At 38.2% G+C, this 19,356-nt stretch overlaps 1 protein-coding gene across 7 annotated transcripts in view; it reads right to left on the bottom strand.

Annotated features, from left to right (window-relative positions):
• COL19A1 (collagen type XIX alpha 1 chain) overlaps positions 1 to 19,356 on the bottom strand; it is a 316,775-nt gene that overhangs the window by 60,443 nt on the left and 236,976 nt on the right. For all 7 annotated transcript variants that reach the window (XM_037894282.2, XM_043542458.1, XM_043542459.1 and 4 more), the window contains 12 exons: positions 18,916 to 18,969; positions 17,339 to 17,428; positions 16,985 to 17,029; positions 16,817 to 16,894; positions 14,706 to 14,741; positions 14,559 to 14,612; positions 14,410 to 14,463; positions 12,356 to 12,397; positions 11,148 to 11,201; positions 10,132 to 10,185; positions 4,573 to 4,626; positions 3,324 to 3,377 (listed from right to left, as the gene is read on the bottom strand). In XM_037894282.2, coding sequence (XP_037750210.1) covers positions 3,324 to 3,377; positions 4,573 to 4,626; positions 10,132 to 10,185; positions 11,148 to 11,201; positions 12,356 to 12,397; positions 14,410 to 14,463; positions 14,559 to 14,612; positions 14,706 to 14,741; positions 16,817 to 16,894; positions 16,985 to 17,029; positions 17,339 to 17,428; positions 18,916 to 18,969 — 669 coding nt within the window. The remainder of the gene's footprint in view (positions 1 to 3,323; positions 3,378 to 4,572; positions 4,627 to 10,131; positions 10,186 to 11,147; positions 11,202 to 12,355; positions 12,398 to 14,409; positions 14,464 to 14,558; positions 14,613 to 14,705; positions 14,742 to 16,816; positions 16,895 to 16,984; positions 17,030 to 17,338; positions 17,429 to 18,915; positions 18,970 to 19,356) is intronic.

The raw sequence follows: 19,356 nt of genomic DNA, 5'->3' as shown, positions 1-19,356 counted from the left end.
TTCCATTATCCTTACTCACTATCTCTTGAATCTTTGATAATAAACGTATCATTTTCCCTATAAATATATCTCAGTACTGTGGTATTAAGAAAGGTGAGAATCCTGAGTTGAATTATACAAGCTGGTATTCCTGCAAGTGTTGCATGAATAAAGGGCTGGACACTATAGGGTAATGCATCAAAGGAGCTTGGGGACTGGGACACATCTATTGTTAATTTGCCAGACAAAGTAAGGGTTGGCATTATCCAGAGGAGAGTGGATAATGAAAAGGATGGTGGTATCAGGGAGCTGACACCCAGGTAAGCACAAGCAAGTCTTTCTCTTGCTGGAGGCAAGAGGGTAAGAAGGTGACTCTCAGTCCTAGATACCCTAAGAACTATCACACCATCCCTGGCAGGTGTTTGTCTAACTTCTTCCTCTTCTCCCTCCCCTAATACCATCATCTGGCATCAGGATGTCATACAGACAGAATGTTCATCTGTCTCAGGCTGCACTAAGGTCCACCTTTTTACCATTTTCTTTAATGCAATCCACCCACCACTTCCTTGGCTTTCCTTGGAGTCTCTTTCCTACCATCTTCTCCTGCCATGCTATCTTCACCAGGTCCTCTTCATTCATCCTCTGTATGTGTCCAAACCAGTGAAGTCATGGTTCCTGGATTTTGTCAGCCACATCACAGACCTGACTTCCATTCTAATGCTTTCATTTTGAAATCTGTCTTTTCAAACTCTATATACCTTGAAGGCATCTTATCTCAAACACCTGTAGGTATTGAAGCTACCATTTCTTTAGTGACCATGCTTCTGTGCCATACAGCATTGCTGAATGCACCCATGTTCTGTAAATGACATATGCTTGTCATATAAAACCTGCCATGTTATCCCTTGCTCTTCCAGCATTCTCTAGTTTGAACTGTATCTCATATACTATCTCACTGTCTTCTGTAACCCCAGTCACTAAGGTTCTTAAACTGGTCAGTTTGGTGTAGCTGTATTCCATTAATCTCTATATTCAGTTTCCTGTGGCACCTCTACTGACCTACATGACCTAAGTCTTAGTCATGTTCATTTTCATCCCAGGCCTGCTTAGCTGGTCATATCACTGATTTATTATTTCCCCAAGGTCTTCTTTTGAGAACACCCATATTGCTATTTTGTCTGCATATAGCAGCTTGTGATCTTTTTCCCATTAGTAGTCCATCTGATGATGTAGTCCATCAATATGATATACAGCAGCAGACTGAGGGTCAACTCTGATGCAGTCCAATTATTACTTCAAAGGGACTTGTTGCTCAAACATGCCTGAATCACTGTTTTGGATGAGCTATATAGTGCATTTACCATAGTTATTAAATCTTTGGATGCTCAGGTGTTTGTCTAACCTGTTTTGAAAACATGCAATGACGTGGATTCCAAAACCTTCCTTGGTAACCTATTCCAGTGTTTAACTGTCCTTATAGTTCGAAACTTTACAGATAACCTAACAGATAACCTAAATCTCCCTTGCTGCAAACCAAGCCAATTAACTATTCTACCCTCTGTGGACATGGTGGATTACTGTCCTCTTTATAACAACCTTTCACATATTTGAAGACTTATGTCCCCCCTCGTCAGACTTCTCTTCTGTAGACTAAACAAGCCCAATTCTTTTAACCTTTCTTCAGACTCTCTCTCTAAGTTATCAAGATCATTTTGAATTGTGATCCTGTCCTCCAAAGAGCTTGGAACCCCTCCAGGCTAGCCTCAACCAGAAATCCAAGAACAGAAAACGTGTGTCCTGCATCTGAGTTAATGTTATTATTGGAACTTTGCTTTACCAGACTTTTTATGAGTAGACCTGTGTACTGAGTTAACAAGGAAGTTTCTTGCATTTCATTTTGTTTTAAGTGACTGGAAGGAGGAAGGTGTTCCTATCTTTGCTGCTTCTTTTGTTTTGTTCGAGGAAATTTTCAAATTCATCTACATTATGAAGATTCTGTAGCTTGATGGGAGTTAAAGGACAGAAGTTTATTTTCTTTCTAAAAATCAGTTACAGTTCAGAATTTGCATAATACTATGGAATACAGCAAATATTATAGAAAGAATCTTATGTGGTGGCACTAAGCATGAAAAACTTCAAGCTAATGGTAAAAACTTCAAAAGGGTATACACATGTAGCAAAAGGGAGGGTTATAAATGGAAGTTGTTTTGCAACTGTAGGCCAAGTTTATGTCTGCTGTAACTCCACTGAACTGAGCTGAATTGCATAAGAGATTAATTTTGCCTTCCAACTAGACTGAGCACTATTGAGTGCCTGATATATGTACAATATTGTTAAAAAAAACCTTAATGCAAATTAATTAAAAGGCAGTAATATATTTTTGCAGAGGCTAAATCATATTGAATAATATTTGTGACTTTTAATATATGGCATTGCTTTTGATTACAATATTGAAAAGAGAATAAGGCAGGGTCTATAATCCTGCTTTAATGCGGGGGAATGGACTAAAGGGATCAGCCCTACATTTCTATGATTCTAAGAAATAGCTAACAATTTCAACCACTGCTTATATAATAAACCATCAAGATCTTTTAAATTGTATAGAGTACATGATTCATATATATACCATAAGGGATATAAGAAAACATGGAAGTATGGCACTGTTTGGTAAAAGCACAATATTAAAACTGCATGATTTTTTAAGTGAGTTAAAGGAATTTACCTAGAAAAAGGTATTGTGATAGGTTGGGTTAAACCTTGTTGAACCTGGTGGGTGGTACTGCCACCTTTCATTCAGAATAAATATAAACATTGAGCTCTGAAACAATATGGACCTCCACTTAAAAAAAAAAGCCACATGCCAGGCTCGGGTTGGAGTTAGACATGTGGCACAAGAAGGGTTCCACTGTGCTCTGATCAGGCATGGAAGACTGATTGGCCTGGAGCAGTGTATCTGTGTGTAACAAAGGGAAGCAACAAGAAACATTAGAAACAGACACGAAAAAGGGAGCATAAAACTAAGGAGACAGGAGAGTTGGCTGAAAGAGGCCGTGTACATCTTCATACACAAACAGGATTGCATCATAAAAATACCTGGCTCCAACATCAATTTCTCCTCTTAACAGAAACAACCCTATAGGACCACAACTTTTGGCTAACCTCTTGCGTCAAAAATGCGTAGCAACACTGTCTGTTCAATTCCTGTTTGTACCATACAGGCTTTTGACTCCCTCGGTAGTCATGCTCTGTTTCTGGCATGTCAAGAAAACCATAAGTGAGGAAAGGAACTAGATAATTCTTTATAGACCTTCACTGGAACTGAAACAAAGAATAATGTTCAATACCTTTTCACCTTTTGCCCCAACTGGACCGGGATGTCCAGGTCTTCCTATTGCTCCCTGAAACACATAGGATTGGTTCACATTAGTGATGAAACAATAAAACAAGGTAATCTGCATTGCAATTAAGTTATTAAAACTCACTTTTTGAAGGTCATTTTAACTTAATTAAGTCTCTCCTCTAGGCTTATATTTCTTCTGGCTGATTCAACAGCTGCATACTACTGATAAGCCCTATGAAGGGTAAAACTTGTTTTTGTGGTTGCATTTTCACCTTGGCAGACTAAATGTAGTGACCTTAATTGGCACCTTTTGATACTGCTAAGAATTTAGCCTTGCTGCTTAAATGGCAATTTACATATTACTCATTATGCTTTAATAAATGTGTTACAGTTTTTGAAAGAAAGCTTAAGTATTGCAAGCAGTCAGGAAATTAAAAATAAGTGCAATAAACAACATGATCTGCATCTTTTAAATAGGAAGTAAAATGTAATAGTATTTCCTAAGGGTATGGAAAAGATATAACATTTTCTATCATTGCTTTACAAATGTGGCTCCCTGACGTTTTATATTAATAGCCAATTTAGAGTCACACTTTATAATTTCTAAGTTTCAGGATTCAGTGTTTTCAGAGTTTTCAAACAGAATTATGATTAGAATTTATCACTAACATTATACCAATAATTTGGGTTCAGATGCATAATTATCTGAAAGTTATTACATCATTCAAGTCAATTTCGTGTATAGATTTTCTGATATCATCACCAAGAAGCCAGAAACATATTATAAATTATATACACAATAATGGTCCTGACAATGGCAACATTTTCAGGAATTTAAACTCACAACATATCTTGTTTCTACAAAACTACTTGGGCCAACTTCTGTTACTCTTACAATGACATTCATTCAACTCCCCAGAAGTCAACTGAAGGCAGACTCTGGCTTTTTATTAGCACCACAGAGAAGAGAACAGGCTAGAAATACGAAGAACTAATATGAAGCTATTATTTAAGTGAAAGTTAAAACTCTGGAGTCACAAATTCATATTAAATTATCCCACCTTTCCGTAAGCTAAAGCATTACTCCCAAAATAACAGCTTTCATTTTCAATTAGTATTGGATTATTGGATTTATTAGCTTCTTTAATATTTGGCTCAACCTAGTCTCCTTTTCATTACATCTTGATATTGAGCACAACAGGTTCACTAGAAAGTTATTGTAGATTAGATCACAGATTATATCAAACACTTACAGAAGGTCCACTAGGTCCTGTTAGACCAGGGAGCCCTGGAATACCTTGAAGACCCTGAGAATAAAAGATATTTATGAATATTTTTCTCCATAACACAGGTTTAATCTTGAAATGCATTATATTCATCATACCCATCACTGTTATAGTTTATATACAAATTATTTTTTAGCTAAAGAAACATATACTGTTCTGAAGTAGCACATAAAAGATAACCTCTTGTTTGAGTGATAAATTACACTCTTCCCCATCATTACTGTTGGCAACTTCTGTCCTTTATATATTTTCCTCTTTAGCTCTGTAGATAAGAGCATGATGTCTGAGCAAAGTACAGAAACAATTTTTCCTTTTCCTATCACTATAAACTTTCTTCCTGTTCAGAAAGGCACCTGTTCACTCCTCTCAATATTACCTGATATTATCTAAGCAGGATATTGCTTTGTGTCCAATATCCCAATTATTTTCATTTTATATAAATAAAGTATGGATTTTTGTCATAGCACTTAAACAACTACTGCACACTTTTCTTCCAGCTACTGCTCATAATTCTATTATATGGCCTGAAAATTCACTAGCATTCTGCATGTGTGTAAAATATATTTAATAGTTTTAATAAGACTTCATCTCAAAGGTGAATAGCTAAATCTCTTTGTTTGAATTTATAATCCATGCCTCATATCAATACTAAAAAGACCTGGAATGATTGTATCAGTTAATATTCAGAGTATTAGTGCAACATCTGGTGCTGAGCACATGATGGAAGGGAAAGACACTTAACCACTATGCAGACTTAGAATATATGTACAAAGACAAGTAGCCCATTATCCTTATCATTTCTACTTTGAGAGAGGTTCACAACATAGGATTGGAGGTCTCAGTCTCCAAAAGAACAACAAAGAAAGGCTTCTCTGTAACTCTCCAAACTGTTTTTTTTTTCTTTTATAACAAGGTACTTGGAGTGAGGGAAAATGGTATTTTTTGCACTCACTGTCAGTGGTGCTGCTGCTCTTTGCAGTGCATTCCAGAATTGACTGTGGCTGTCAGTTATCATAAGTTGCTTTCTCAGTGTGCACACAAAACCTCTGATGGGATCCCCAGGGTGCAGCCTCGGACTGTGGGACTACTGTGCTCCCTGAACTGTCCAGCCTGGGCTGACTCTCACAATGCCTTGCTAGTGACCAGAAGCAAACTCCTCCAGGTGCTGTTATCACTCAGCTCAACCACAGGTGGAGCCCCCCAGCCAGCTAGATTGCATGAATGCTTCCAGAGCCACTCATGAATCACACAGGGAAAGGCACCAGCCAAATCCCCCCAGCTCCTAGGCTTGTACCTCAGGAATATACCGTTTTTCACTGCTCAAGATGGGCAGTGCAAATTTATTAATTCGCTCACCACTTCATCAGTGGGAAGTGGATATATACCAGCCTTTGCAAACCTGAGCAGTTTTGCCACACACGTCATACAAACTCACTGGTAAAGATAAACAATTAAACAAATTTATTGACTACAGAATATAGATTTTAAGTGATCGTAAGTGCTAGGCAAAAAGTCACAGTTAGTTACCAAAAGAAAAGAAAACATAAGCACGCAGTCTAAATTCTCAACCCTATTATACTGGCCAACATCTAGGTTAAGCAGTTGTTCTCACCCCACTGGATACTGCAGTCCTTAATATACAGGTTTGTCCCTTAAACCTGGACCAGCCTCCTCTGTTGGAGTCTTCAGTCTTCTTCTGAGTGTCTTGGTTTCTTGCAGCAGAGTTGGGGGCAGGAAAAAGGCGAAGCATGGGCTTGCTGTGTTCTGTTTTATACCCTCAAACCCATGTGCTTGGGGAATACACAAGTCCAGACACGTCTGGCGGGCATTACTGAGTCTCTAGGAAAGGTTGAGCAATCCCCCTGCTGTGCCCTCATGCAGGTGAGTCACTGGCTGTTGATGGGCTGTTTGTCACCCTTCCCCGGGCATTGGTTACTTTCCTTCCTGTTGCCTCTGGGAAGCTAATAACTGGCTGATTCCGCAACTTACAGCATGTTTTAGTGACAAACATACAATACAATTCTCATAACTTCATATGCACTAATGATATACATATATGAATAGAGAAATGACTTTCAGCAGATCATAACCTTTCCCCTCATACTTCACAGAAAATCCGAAAGCAAAGGAGCCCAGAAAAGGGAAAATTCAGGGGGAAGTAGAAGATTTAAAGAAGAAAAGGGAGAAATCAGGAAAGGATGGAGAGGTGGGGACTAGGGTGGGCACAAAAATCTATCCACACGGGGACAAGGACATTTAGGGAGACTCAAGCCCCCTCAAGATGTGGGGAGAGGCTCCCCCCCAATATTTTGTGGGATTTGTGCCCCATTTTGAATTAGTTTCCCCAACTATAGAGCCTCATTAATAATACACAGACACCAATGACAGTTTTAAGAATTAAGTTTGTTAAAATTCTTATACTCACATTGTAATAAGAAAGTGCAATCCGAAAAGCACCAGATAAAATTCCTTTCAAAGGACTTTGCAAAACCTAAATTGTCTTAACAATGACATTCTCAAAGTATAGTGAAACTTAGAGACCAGATACTCCTGGAGAATATGAAAGAAGTGGAGGAAAGATCAGGGAAAACAGAATCCTGAGTTACGGAAGAAGCATAATATGTGAGTAATAGAGGGCCTGACACTGCTCCCACTGAAGCAAAGGAGAGTTTATCATTGAATTAAATCGGGGAAACACTTGATCGTTCAGCTGCATAAATGGAGTTTTGGTTTATAGTTCCTTGAATTATAAAATAGTATGTAACTCCAAATGTATAATCATTAAGGGCCTGTTCCAACAGCCTCTTTATGAGAGTATTTCCACTGGCTTCAATGAATTTCAGAAGACCCTAAAACTATTGTTCCACTTTGTGGCTCTGGTAATCTAACCAAATCATAAAAAACATGAGAACTTCAGATCCATTACTGGAATAACAACTCCATTATGTAGTTTCCTGGAAGTAACATCCATTCACCCAGTTACAATGAAGTAACCTAAAACATCTGTTAAAACACTGGAGCTACCCAACATTGTTGGGAGTGCCTTAGCACCTACCAAATAGTGAAGAAGCATTATAATAGCTTCGTTATTGACTGAGTGAGCACTGCACCCTATTGAATCAATAAAAATTTACTTAGAATGAATTTACTCTGGCGTCTCTTTAAAAGCCTAAGTGCCAATTATAACCTGGTCTTTTTGTTATTACCTTCTCAATTGCCTTTAAGATCTGTCTCAACTTTCGGCAGTTAGATACTGTCAGAATTGTTTAAAATTGGATCTCCGTGTGTCAAGTTGCTGCTGCATGTATTACACCAGAGATGGTGCGCACAGAGAAAGGCCACACTACTGTTTTACCACAGTCCTGTTTATTTTTAAAATAAAATGTTTTTAGAGCCTTATTTTTGTAAATTTATTTTAAAGTATGTCTTCTAAATCTTAGGACGCCTTGAATATTTAAGAAGCACCAACCTTGCAGATTCTCTGAATAATATCAATACAAAAGGAAGAAAAAACATGATAATTTCCAAAACCATCTTTATATTTTGGCAATCTGCTGAGATCTAGGGCAAGCAGGGACAAAAGTGGAACATATCTAACACTTTTGTTCTGATTCTTTTCACCACCCTCAAGATAAGTTGTTCCAGATGAATTTTCTTTTTTCCCCTAACATTTATATCAGTTGCTTAGTCTGACAATAATTCATCATTGTAATTAGATTTTTCTGGATTTATTTTGAATTGTGCAAGAAAGGAAGTATATCGGCTAAATCAAAGGCAAAAAAAAATCATTATCATTCCATCACAGTTTTGGTGAAAATCTGACACACAGTCTACTTGATCACTCTCTTGAAGTGATGGATAGTGTTGAGTACAAATTTCAGTTTGAAAAACACTTTCAATCGATATTTTGTTTGAAATTTCACCTTCACTCCATAATTAACATTAGCTATGTACCATAAAATCCCCAGAACGAATAAGGAATTCATCAATACATTCAAAATTCCAAATATTAGCGACGATAATTTTTCAGATGCATTCTCTCCTATCAAAGCAATAACATTTACAAGAGAGTAGTATATTTAACATGTTTCAGTTGATGAGCTTTGTTATTTAATAGAGCTCAGCAAATAATCTGTAATGGATGATTTATTTTACCTATTTCATCTGGCAACTTATCTCCAAGGAGCACATGATTCACTTATATTTATTAGCTGATTAATTTTGGTGAATTCTTTTGACATAAGATTGCTCTTTAGCTTTCATTGCAAATATCTGGCATTTAAAATTGGAGCTGTGGAATTTCATTTTCATTGGGCAATAGGTCTCGTGGTGTTTTTCTGTACCCTTACTGGCTTACAATACCCTAGGAATCCAGTATCTGGTGAAAATACTCACATTTTCAAATTCAAAATTCAATCATAGAATTATAGAATATCAGGGTTGGAAGGGACCTCAGGAGGTCATCTAGTCCAACCCCCTGCTCAAAGCAGGACCAATCCCCAACTAAATCATCCCAGCCAGAGCTTTGTCAAGCCTGACCTTAAAAACTTCTAAGGAAGGAGATTCCACCACCTCCCTAGGTAACGCATTCCAGTGTTTCACCACCCTCCTAGTGAAAAAGTTTTTCCTAATATCCAACCTAAATCTCCCCCACTGCAACTTGAGACCATTACTCCTTGTTCTGTCATCTGCTATCACTGAGAACAGTCTAGAGCCATCCTCTTTGGAACCCCCTTTCAGGTAGTTGAAAGCAGCTATCAAATCGCCCCCCATTCTTCTTTTCCGCAGACTAAACAATCCCAGTTCCCTCAGCCTCTCCTCATAATTCACGTGTTCCAATCCCCTAATCATTTTTGTTGCCCTCCACTGGACGTTTTCCAATTTTTCCACATCCTTCTTGTAGTGTGGGGCCCAAAACTGGACACAGTACTCCAGATGAGGCCTCACCAATGTCGAATAGAGGGGAACGATCACGTCCCTCGATCTGCTGGCAATGCCCCTACTTAGTACATCCCAAAATGCCATTGGCCTTCTTAGCAACAACGGCACACTGTGAATATTTTCCTACATTCACTTAATATTTGCTGTTGCCATGAATAATCCTGCCACTAAATTTGTTCATTAGAATACTTTTGGAAAAAGAACACGAAAGGGGCAGTAACACAGTCAAAGCACATTTGTTATAAAATGTGAACAAACATTCTGAGAATACTCGGCATATACCCATTTATTGCTCGATCCTGTATTATCTTCTCAATATTAGCATTTAAATATACAATCCTTTGTAATTAAATTAAGAGATGTGAAAAATAAAACTGCCTTACTCAACTGAGTAACAGTACTTAATTATATGGAAAATTCAGAATCAAGAACTGTTAATATCAGCCTTCCTAACGCTTACGTATCTTCTTCAGATATTCTGGAGAATTAGATAATATGTGGATTTAGTTCTCAATTTGGACCTTTATTCATGTACACATAAGAATAACTATAATATAATTATTATTGAAATTAAAATAATTTTACCTCATCACCTTTCTCTCCAGAAAGTCCAGGAAATCCACGTTCACCTTTGCTTCCCTATAAAGACATAACTTTTGAACTATTACTGTATTTTATTACAGTTACAAAAACTTATGTACTGTAGTGTGTTTCATTTTAAATATGCTAGTATTCTAGCATAATTTTAAATATGCTAGTATGGAGCTTATGGGTTAGCAGTAAGGGACCATAAAACAAACAAAGAGTCAAATTCCACACCGGCACAGGTACCACTAAGGTCAATAAACATTATGCCTACTTCCTATGCACTTGAATTTGGCCCAGAACACTGAGGCTGAGTGCAAAAGTTCGCTTGATAAACTACAACTAGCTTAGAAGGGGCACGGATCAGTGTTCATGTTGCGCTCCCCATCAGCAATTGGCCAGGGCCGGGGAAGCTAATGATCCAAGCAGCGGACCAAATTCAGTGATGAATCCTGGTCACGTGCCATCTGAGACACACTGCACATTCACTAAGCAGAAGGCTAGGTTAGAACTCTTTTCAAAGGAGAATGTATACTTTATGATTATTATTAGATTTTGCTTTAAAGGATTTAGGTGTCAAAACCTGCGATCTTTAGTAATTCTTCAGTAAGGCACAATTCCTAATGACTTCAATACAAGTTTAGAATATGTCCCTCTGAAATCAATGAGACTATTCACATGAGTAACAAAATATGTAAGTACTCAGGATGGTCCAGTAATTATGGTGCTATCCTGGGAACTGGGAGATTCCCTGCTTCACCACAGACTTCCTGCACAACCTTGGGTAACTCACTCAGTCCTCTGTGCCTCAGTTCCCCATCTGTAAAATGGGAATGAATCACAGCACTTTATAGCACAGGGGTGTTCTAAGAATAAATACACCAAAGATTACGAGGTTCTGAGATACTACAGTAGTGGGGGCCTTATAAGTATACAAGATAGACAAATAGGATTTAGCCCTGCATTTTTAATGGATAAAAAAAAGGTTATCTAAAGTACTCACTTAATAAACTTACCTTTGGCCCCTCTCTACCAGGGATTCCTGAAGGACCTCTCGGCCCAGTATCACCCTGGAGAACAGAGGAAAATAAATTGATGGGAAGTACTTTAGCAAAAGAAACAGTGGGTCATATGAATATATAGTCACACCCATAATCTTGCCTTCCTGCCGTTGTGACCATCCCTGTTAGGAAAGCCTGCTACTCCCTTTTCTCCTTTATGACTGTTAATCCAGGAACTCCCGCCTGGAAGTGGCTACAAACATTTTACTGGAAATATATAAAATTGTGGTGATTAACCTTTCTACAGAGGCATTAAATAAATCAAGAACACACAAGATGCTGGGGGTTTTATTATTTTAAATCTTCCTGTGGGGTAATTTTAGTGATAATATATTAAATGTGAATGAAACAGAAAATGATGCATGATCTCCCTGGTTTCTTGGCTCTAGATTTTGAGGCCAGACAGAAGTTGCACTTTTGGAAAATATGGGATTCCGCGAAGCCATGCACTGGGAGTGTCTGTCACTCACCAAGATTGCCTCCTGGCACAACAGGCAGTGTACACACACACTTTTTTTTGGGAAACTTTTTTTTTTTAAACTACAACACCTAAAACTACTAACTACTACTAAGAACAATTATAATAAATTAATTACTAAAAGAGCTAAGGGGACACAGTTGAGGTAAAACGACGTGGACAACTGTTAAGGCCCCTTCAGCCCGAGGCAGTCGAGAAGGAACAGAGAGCAGTTAGCCCATACACTGCTATATAACACTAGCACGCAGCACGTGATTGAGTAACATGCATCTGCGGGCTGAACAGACACTTCTACGAGAAATCTCCAATCAAAGACACAGGGGATGCAAGAACACCTAGAGTGAAGGAACTAGAGTGTCCACAGGGACCTTACTCGAAGAAGAACAACTAGATTTGTTTTTAGACAAAAGAGAGGATTGAGCAGTTTAATGAAAAGCAAGAGGGTGGACCCAGGTCTCAAAGTAAGGATCTGGATCAGGATTCAAATTTTTCCGATGGCAGACATGACAGGTCTTTTAAGGCCTCTGAAATGTCTTACACCCTTAACTTTGGTGATTTACAGCATATAGTAAAACATAACCTTGGTTTTAGGAAAAGCAGACATATGAAACATGCCAATGTCTATTTTGCTTTGAACAACCCATTCATATCAGTGGAAAGACTTCCTCCTGAACCAATATACTACCTTCAAGGAAGCACCCACATCTCCCAAAAGTGGAAGTGCAATCTGAAATAAAACACATGCATATACTTAAGAAATATTTAATATACTGTAAATATCCAACATCTTTAAATATTTGGTTCATGGTTTCCATATGTATTAATGGTATCAAAATGTTTACATAATTATGCAAATGAGTCATGATTAAGGCTGATTTTTCATGATATTTTTAAGGAAAAATAAAGCGTATTCATGACGAAAAGTGCAAGAGTCAAATATTCAAATATATTTTTAAAATGTTATCAGTGCTTTCTACCCAGGGTATTTCTTTGTTCCATATTATAGTGAACTAGCTAGAACTGTGTTTGTGCTACGAAAACAGTCAACACCCTGAAACACAGTCGCTCCGCTATCAGAGTGCACTTTTCTGAAACCCAGCTTAGCCCTCCAAAATATTTAAGTCTTTTTTTTATTTCTGCAGGAAGAGACAGAAATCTCATCACCCCTGGAAATTAAAGCTCTGGCAGATAGTTCTTTGATCTGGTCTGGTGTGTAGCTGTACTCTTTTCCCTCTGTCTTCCCTTAGTTTTCCAAGTGCAAGGTTTAATTTTGTACCTCTCAAGGTTGTCCATGAAACTGATTGAGCTGTTGCTGTCACCTCCACCCACCCACCTCCAAAAAATGAATCCTCACAATGTCAAAATATAGGGATTTTTTTGTAAATCATGAAAATCACAAGCTAAATTACTCCTGTGATTATTGGGAAAAAACCCAGCCTTGGTCATGATATATAGTTAGATACACTGACAAATCTGGTGTGTACTTGTCTTCAATTTAACCAGTTTCAAATGTTCACATTTTTAAAGCTTTAAGGGTCCTGTCTACACCAGGAAAACAGAAGTGTCAAACCTTAGCCTTCAGTACATTAGGAAAACTGCTCTTTGCTGACAACGGATGTCAGCAACCTGTGCAGTGGAACCACTGCTGAACATGATTTAACAGCTAATGTATAGAAGGACATACCACATTCAGCATGGTTTCACAAACTTTGAAAAATCTGCCAGGAAAGTTCTTAGAGAAGGACTAGTCTACATGGCAGGGTTTGAACACTCATTGAGAGAGATGTTCATTAGAGAAGAGGCTGAATTCACACTTTTGTAAGCAGCACTGATTTGCTGAAAGACACCAGAAGGTTTCCCAGCACTGGTGCTTGGTGTTTGGGATATGTCTTTTTAATTTTCTTTTTATATATGTCATGTCTCAAATAAAAACTAAGAAGGTATTTAGGATTTAAACAGTTTCCTGCACTTAGGGAATCATCACTACATCTCACCTACTATCTGAAACTAAGCCTTTTTAAAAATCTGGTTATATGGTAGCAGGCTTTGGCCCAAACCATTTAGGAAAGCCAAATCACATTATAATTCTAGGACCACAAGTGAGGTTAACAAGTGACTAAAGCGTTTCACTGAGGAACAGGTCCCAAGAACTACTCTAGGAATTCTGAGAGTTTTATTTACCTTTTTTAATGCTTCTGTCAGCATTCATTTTAAAATCAAAATTAAGCTTGTAAAGTTTCAGCTTTGGGGAACATGTTAAAGGATCTAAACTCATTTCAGGTGTCTGTTCATCTTAGCCATTTAATTCTTTTGTTAGTACTCGAGAAAATTAGTTCACATTATGGGCTAGTTATTTTAAAAATTTCATTTATAATATAATAGCTTTTTAAATGCATCAGAGCAATACAATTTTTCCCATAGTCTTCTAATAAAAGAAGAACCAAACTATAGTCTTTGAAAATTTACACAGAACTGCTCCTGGGACTGAGACATGGTAAGCAAAGTTGCAGCCTGGAACAAACTATTAAAGCTAAATCATAAGCTCCTGTGAACAGACATTTATCATGAAAGTGCTGACATAACCATAACTTTAATGATATTGTAATGAGCTAAATAAAAAAAAAATCACTAGGTAATCAACTGAATAAAATTTGCTAGGCCTACTAGGCACCTGGTGTCTTTCTGTTTTAAAATACTAGCATCCACACAATGTGAGTCAAGCATAGTTTGTATACATACTGGGTCACCTGGAGGACCTGGAAGTCCTGGCTTCCCATCTGGCCCAGGAGCACCCTAGAAATAGAAACAAGGCCACTGCATTTTAAATTTCAGTCATTGATAAGGGGCACATACATCAATATAGTGTTATATACAGAACTGTTACTTACATCAACGCCTGGGGTACCTGGAGTTCCAGGTAATCCAGGGGGTCCTCTAGGGCCCTAATATACAGAACGGTTACTTAAGATATGATTCAAGAAACTGGAAAACATGTAAAGTTAAATTTATTTTTCCAAATTATACAATAATTTTACCTGGGCACCTGGTTCCCCAAATGGACCTTTAGGACCCTGTAAAAATAGCCAAATGTATACTCAGATAACAGCAGCAATGCTTTTAAAACAGGGGTGAGCTTGAACCAAAAATACTGAATGTGGGCTTTTGGTTCAGCACATCTTAGAGAATGGGACCTGCTGAAATGTCAGGTTACAAATCTGGACCCAATTTTGCTAAAGTTCAAGGGTGATGAGATCCAGTATTTTGGTTAAGAACCATTTCAAATAGAAAGTAAGGTCACCTACTAAGTACAGAGTTATGTTATTATGAAATGGACTGTTCAGTTAGCTTGAGATTTACAGGGAAAACTGAAATCTATGCAATGCAATAGGAAAAATCGTCACAAATTGTAGGATGCCTAAGAATCAATGTAAACATTTTAAAATTTAAACGCTAATTTGTATTTTAAATTATTAGACTTGCTTAAAACTTATATTTGAAACCACAGCCATCTGTCTCAAGCATTATGATTTCTATAACTTACTCATTTCAATAAAAAAAGTGAAAAGTTTAGTTTAATATGTTGACTTGGACTGACAGGATATTGTCATTTTCATCAGTAGAATTCATGAGCATGACCTGTGTCATATACCACCTATATTATTGAACACTATCAAGACAACTAGACGAAGAAAGGTTATTACTTGGATTATGGAACAACTACTGGCATTCTCTAAAACTCAGTCCTTTTAAGGCCAAATCTTTTCCCAACTTCCCCAGTTGCAGAGGGTTCCATGGCTTATGGAGGGGCAGTATTCTGGGGGAGCACACTGGGATCCTGATCACCATGGAGCTGTTGATGTTTGAGTAAGTCAAGAATGGTGGACATGTGACTATGTAAATGCACAAGGAGAAATCCTTCACCCAGTGAATATGGGCAGCAACCCCACGGAATCCACTGCAGCCCTGAGTTTCCCTTGAGGGAGAAATCTATCTTCCAGTCCACACTATTACTGATTGCCTCTGTGCAACACCTCTTTACACAGGTGTGGCAAAGGATCTGCTACTTGGTATTGCAACCTTGGAAAACTCTAGGGCTCTTAACATTTTAAGTTAGCAGTGAACGCTGGGAGAAAATAGTATAGGTTGCTGTAATGAAGTTTATAATTTGTGGAGCTAGCTACATTCTAAAGAAAAAACACTGATATTTTTCAATGTCTTACTTTTTAAAAATATGTTCTACTTAATTTGGGGGAAAATCTGAAGAAGTTCCTGTAGCCATTGATACTTCCACAAATGGACTGGATGCTGAAGTAATAAGTGCAACAAAGATGCAGTGTTAGGAAGCGAAATTGAAATAGCATTTTGAACAGTGTGCTGCTGATGGCAAGAATGATATAAAAGACCATACTACTGCAGCTATTTATTCTGTTTACTCCAGATAAAGTGTCCTTTGCTCATTTCATGTTTAAAATATACAGGTGGAAATTGGCCACATCTGGACTTTGTTGCTTCATAGGTGTGAAGCTTGTGCCGAGTTGTGCAGCTCTGGCTGGAGACTCTGCACCCACAAGCAGTACTCCAATTCTAGTAGTTCAGGCATCCCAACACTGAAACCCTGGAGCTGCTGCCCAGCCTCACCTTTTCCTTCCTGAGGCAGAGTACCTGCCTCTGCCTCTCCCAGTGTCCAGGGCATGGGGAATGACACAGAGAAGGGAACTGTGATTATTGACTGAGTGACAGCCAGGGATGCTTTACAGGGCGTAGTGCCTCGTCTCATGTGCTCATGCTGGAACCAGAAGGGGCAGACAAATTCAAAACAGCTGTCAGCCAGAAAAAGAGCTATCAGCTTTAAGATGTCCCAGAACAATGTAAAATTAATGTGGGAGGGCATGGAACACAGGCTCTTGCAACTCTCCCATGCCCTACTTATAAGTGAAGTTCTAGGGGGAGTAACAGCAAGACATAGACAGGAATATTGTTTTCTGCTCTGTGAAAGGGGAAGAGGTGTTGGGTCAGGAATCATAGAGCAGCAGGGAACTCATATTAGAAAGATCTAATCTGAAACATGTTATATGAACCTGATCATTACATAGATTTCTCAGTAATAACTACAATGAAACTCTCACATACTATTTGCTATACTTACAGGGGGTCCTTGAATTCCTGTTCCGAGTGGCCCCATCTCTCCAGGAGACCCTTGTACACCAGGCAGTCCTCTTTCACCCTAATAAAGTTACAAAACTTTCTGTTTCATCTTTAAAAGCAGAAATTAGTGTATCTCTTAGAAATAGGAACTGTGAGAATTTTTGTATACCTTAGGCCCTCGTGGACCTGGGGTTCCAGGAGTGCCAGCCAGACCCTAAAAAACAATAATTCTACCTTAAAATTACCGAGTCTGATTGAATGTTATGTCAGAGATAGTCAGCATTTGTAAATAAAAATGATCTGTCTACACCTTGATTATTAGTGCCACAGTCTGTAGGATCATTGAAAAGACACTTGCATTAACAACAAGAGTTTTTAGACTGTATTTTCTGTACTTGCTTTACAGGTATAACATACACGTTTTTTTCAAAATTATACTCATATTGCTATACGAATCATTTTCAATAGTGCTACAAGTGCTACACAGAAACAAGCCACGAAAGCCCTTATAGCAAGTACTTACTGGTTTCCCAGGCAGACTTGGTCCAGGGGGTCCTGTCTCACCTTTTGGACCTGGATGTCCAGGAGGCCCTATAAGGCCACCAGAATCACCCTGTGGAATAGATATAAACCACTAATTGAAATGTTAGTGTTTTCTTTCAGGAAAATTAACATTAAGGTAGGTCTTGGTTATCATGACTATTTTACATGGTAGATCTCTGTTACCTGTTATCTCTAGGTATTGGTAAATATTTTAAACAGCCCTATTTCAGAATGTACTACTGTACTTACATCATCTTATTTGGGAATCAAACACATGACTCCAGTTTTATAAAACAAAACCAACTTTTTAAACATTATTTGTAATGCCAGCTAGGGTCTACACACTAAAGCAGGTGTTTGCTATACTGCTAGCAGAGATTTTTCACTGTAAATCAGATAGGCCAACACCTATTCTACGGGGTAGTGAGTCTTATGACAGGGTGTTTGGAAGTAGTAACATGTCTTGAATTCTGTTACATATGTTTAGATAACACATCAACAGCTTTTAATTTCTTAACAAAATATATATTTTCCCTAAAAAAATGTTATATAGGTAAGTATGCAAGGTAAAAAAACAAAACAAAACATAGGAACATGGGATTTGTTATACCAGAAAAGACCAAGAGTCCATCTAATCTAGTTAATAACTCTGTTATTTTCCCAGTTACTCAGGCTTGCAATGCTGGTATCGTATCTACACTTCTTTCTCCTTCATCCTCTGATACCCAGACTGCCTCTAAATCCTGCCAGTTATTCCTCTGCAACATCTCCACAATCCATCCCCTCCTCTCTATCCCTATTGCAAAAATCTGGGTCTGTGCCTTAGTCATCCCTCATCTCAATTACTGAAATTTCCTCTGCTCACCTTAAAGGCTCTGCTCAGCTGTACTCCTACCTACATCTCCCTTATCTTTCTCACTTTAACTCTAACACTCTATGAACTCAGCACATCTCTGGCTAGCCCAACTCCTTCTTCCACAAGTGACTTTGTGCCTTTTCTCATGCTGCTCTCTTCCCCTTGAATATCCTCCCAGATCATGTTAGTTGTGCAACCTTATGTTTCTTCGTGTTCCATAAGACTAGCTTCTTTAGGTCTGTGCCACAGTGCTGACCTCTATTCCTGCCTACTCAACAGCTTGCACCCTCAAAATATTAATGTACTTCATTGGCTTTCTTTAAAACACAAACCCCAAGATGTATAAATGCAATAAGTTATCTCAGAATTCACATCCTCCCCATATAATTCTCCCCCTCTTCCCGTACATGCAGGTACACACACACGCACACAGTTAACTCTTGCTGTTCTGTAGTACTGGTATGTCCAACTACAGGCCTAATCCAACCCCCTTTAAATCAATGGGATTCTTTCAATTATTAAATTGAAATTGGATTGACACATTAGAAGGTAAACTCTTCAGGCAAGAGGCATGTTTTTTTATTTATTCTTAAAGTACCTAGATAGATGAATGTGGAAAGATGGAAGACTCCTTTAAGGTTATAATATTTGACTAATATTTTCTAAATCATAAATTAAATTGATCAAATTTTAGTGCATACCTTTTCTCCTTTAATTCCTGGTTTTCCTGGTATCCCAGGCTCTCCCAGTAAACCCTAGTTAATTAAAAAAACAACATTTTACATCGATTACAGCATCTTTCAGGTCAGTATGCTATCTGAGATTAAAGGTGAAAAAGGTACTTATTTGGAGTAGTTACCGTACACTATAGGCCCCACACTACAAGAAGGATGTGGAGAAATTGGAGAGAGTCCAGCGAAGGGCAACAAAAATGATTAGGGGTCTGGAACACATGACTTATGAGGAGAGGCTGAGGGAACTGGGATTGTTTAGTCTATGGAAGAGAAGAATGAGGGGGGATTTGATAGCTGCTTTTAACTACCTGAAAGGTGGATCCAAAGAGGATGGATCTAGACTATTCTCAGTGATGGCAGATGACAGGACAAGGAGTAATGGTCTCAAGTTGCAGTGGGGGAGGTTTA

Source organism: Chelonia mydas, chromosome 3 (assembly GCF_015237465.2).
Source record: "Chelonia mydas isolate rCheMyd1 chromosome 3, rCheMyd1.pri.v2, whole genome shotgun sequence".
NCBI classification, from domain to species: Eukaryota; Metazoa; Chordata; order Testudines; family Cheloniidae; genus Chelonia; species Chelonia mydas.
This window is presented reverse-complemented; position numbering and strand designations above follow the sequence as displayed.